Source organism: Gavialis gangeticus, unplaced genomic scaffold (assembly GCF_001723915.1).
Source record: "Gavialis gangeticus isolate Ggan-Ray unplaced genomic scaffold, GavGan_comp1, whole genome shotgun sequence".
In the NCBI taxonomy this organism is placed as follows: Eukaryota; Metazoa; Chordata; order Crocodylia; family Gavialidae; genus Gavialis; species Gavialis gangeticus.
The window spans coordinates 5,317,596-5,320,559 of record NW_017729019.1 but is presented as its reverse complement, the minus strand read 5'-3'; the positions used below and the strand labels follow the sequence as shown (position 1 = coordinate 5,320,559).

Here is a 2,964-nt window from a genome sequence, read left to right as displayed (position 1 = left end):
AAAAATGTTCCTTAATAAGTCTGGCTCCTCTATTACTGCTTTTTGATTAAGTCCTCTGTAATTGGCTGGACTCCCAGGGCTTTAAAGGTTTGAAGGCTCAGTGGCCAGTGGTGCCCACTTACCTGCTGATCCTGTAAAGACACAGCTGCTGGATGCTGCTTTGACTTTCTGGAAAAGAAAGACAAACATTTAGGACAAAAAGAAAAGAGCTTCACAGAAAAACCACAAACTAGATAGCAGCATTTTTTCCACATCAGTTATAGCCAAAAGTAAGGAGACAGTTTGTAGAAAATGTTCTCTGAGCACTGTAACAGCATACAGGAAGCTCTGGTTCCTTCAGTGGGGAAAAAGGAACTGAAAGACCAGTACTAACTCCTGTACTTTCAAAGGCAGCATAGGCATGTCCTGAAAAAAATTCAGAATGTTTCCTTGTAGACCAAGGATTTACCAACATTATTTACAGGGACCCTGCTTTTCAGAATTTTGCATTGCAAAAAATAATCCACCCCCCTGCCCCCACAACAACTAAGACATCCCTTTGATCCAAGTCTCTCAACAGTAAATGCTTAAGAAACCCGATATGAAAGCTGGTACAGGAAGTAAGTGCTATCTACTGGTATACTCTGCACATAGATGAAGGGAAAGTCAGAATGTCAAGTATCTTAAATAGTCATACCTGCTTGTCTATCCATAGCCCAGGCCATCTCAAGTTTTTTGGACTTGAGGCCTCTAAAACTTTTGTGAATTGAGCGGCACCCAATTTCAAACACTAACTTGTATACTAGTGCTTACTTCCGGGGGAAAACTGTCCAGGCAGAAGCAAACCTGAGCTTGTGCTTATCTGCTTATCACCTCATAACAAAGCTCAATGACACCCTAAGATTCTGTAGCACCTTGGCTGAGAATCACTATGCTAGACTCTCTCCATCATGTAGTTGAGAGAAACAGAAGCAGTTATGACAGCGCTGCTACATATTTCTTCCCAATCTACCTATGGGCAGAAAGGTATGAGAGGAGACTGGGATTAAATGTATGGTACAGTCACCTACTCTGGGTATCTTAAAAAATATCTGGATGCTCACCCTACTGGGGTCATCTGACCCCAGCAGTCTTTCCTGCCCAAGCGCAAGGGAACTAGACCGGATGATCTCAAGAGGTCCTTTCCAGCCCCTAACATCTATGAATCCTGCAAGCACTTTTTGTATGCGAGTAGTCAGTTTGTTAATGAGACTAGACACATGTGGTGGTACAGTCTATCTGCGAGTTATCTTCCCTCTATTTTAAATAGCAAAGATATAATCAAATGTCTCCTATGTGCCTCGTGGACACAGTTCTCTCTCTCCATTTTCTGGCCAAAGGAAGCCTACAAAACTCGTAAGTACTTAAGAGTCTGTTGTAAACATTCTGTAGTAAAAAGGTTTGTGGAAGAGAAAAGGAAAACTAAAGAGAATTTATGAAGGATTCCTTGGTAAGGTCCCATCTTTTCTTTTCCATGTACGTTCCAAAATGAAGTCCTGGAAGGCTTTTCCTGGGTGAGAAGTCCAGCAGCTTTAATGACTGAATCGTTGTATCTTCTCCAGGTTGGCTGTACGATTACACACAGACATATGCCTGCTCCTTCCTCTTTGCTGGAACCTGTGCTCTCATTTCGCCCATTTCCTTTTTCTTTGTGCCTTTGGCCCAGAAATGGAAGCTAAGAAAAGAAGATGGTTTGAGCATAATTACAACTTAGCTGAAGAAGTTTTGCCGCAGTTGGGATGGGACAGTTTGGCTTGTGTACAATAAGAAAGTGAACATTAGGAGGCGTTCTTCACCAAGTAATAAAAAGACACCAAGATTAAAGAGAAGTGTCATGTTTGAAGACAGAGACTCAATTTAACTTACTCTGCTTAAATGTTATTGCTTCATGCGACTGAAGTGGACTGAGTTAGTTAAGTTTTACTCAAAACATCCAGATGAACATGCATGTCAGTGACTTTTTGGCTCCTAAAATATCCTGTTTGGTAGGAAGCCTAGTTGTCTGTTATCAACTTTACTGCTTCAGTTTTTTGCAAAGATGCAATAACATTTGAACATCATTAGTCAGAGCTTTAGTTTTAGAAAAATCATTTCCATTTCTTCAGCTCACACAGCCAGTAATTTTAGCCTAAACAGTAAAAAACAGACTCACTTTCAGGATAAAGAGCTGTGATCTTCAGAGGTGCTGTAACAGAACTTCTTGCTTATGAGATATATGTGTCTGGAACAATGATCAAGAAAAAGCAGAGGAAGTACTACAAAAAAAAAGATGAAGCAATTTCAAAGAAACTGAAACAAAAGAAGTGTTTTCAACAACGATGGAACAGTACCGTGGCTGCTAAAATACAACCTACTAATAGCTCCCAACTATAGGTCACGTTGTATCTATCATAGCCTATAGAATCGTGTAACCAAAGCACTGCTAATTAAAAAAAAAACCTAAGATAAAGTAAGCTGGTGTTTAGTCTTCCATTCATTCAGTAAGCTACAATTATATGACGTACTGATTATATTTTCATTAAGGAAATCATGCAGCTCAAGTGTGCGTTTGAAAAAAATTGGGGAAATAAAACTGTAAAAGAGATCATCCCTTCAAGTAAGGAGAACAAGGAAACCAAAACCAACTCTTATTTCTAGTTCAGTAAGTCGGCGCTACCATATAAGTCAGAAAAGGGCAAGTATGCCAGGCGAGATGGTTTTTCATTTTTAGACTTATTTTATTAGGGCTTTAAAAGCAAAGACTGAGGCCTCGATGTGCCAAGCACTCTAAATACAAGAAAACCCTGCTCCAAAGTTTTTGCGATCTACCTAGAACAATGAGCAGGCAAACAAAGGTATAAGACCAGTATGCCAGGCAAACTAACTCCTGTTCCAAGCATGTCACGTGATAGCAGACTTAACAGCTCAAGACATGCATCAATGCTCTTCTTCATCATACTCACTCTC

At 40.0% G+C, this 2,964-nt stretch overlaps 1 protein-coding gene across 5 annotated transcripts in view; it reads left to right on the top strand.

The window, feature by feature from the left end:
• Positions 1-2,286, top strand: part of SLC16A4 (solute carrier family 16 member 4) — a 32,396-nt gene extending 30,110 nt beyond the window's left edge. For all 5 annotated transcript variants that reach the window (XM_019513886.1, XM_019513887.1, XM_019513889.1 and 2 more), the window contains one exon: positions 1,581-2,286. In XM_019513886.1, the coding sequence (XP_019369431.1) occupies positions 1,581-1,732 (152 nt within the window). In that variant the 3' untranslated portion in view covers positions 1,733-2,286. The remainder of the gene's footprint in view (positions 1-1,580) is intronic.
• The last annotated feature ends 678 nt before the right edge of the window (positions 2,287-2,964 follow it).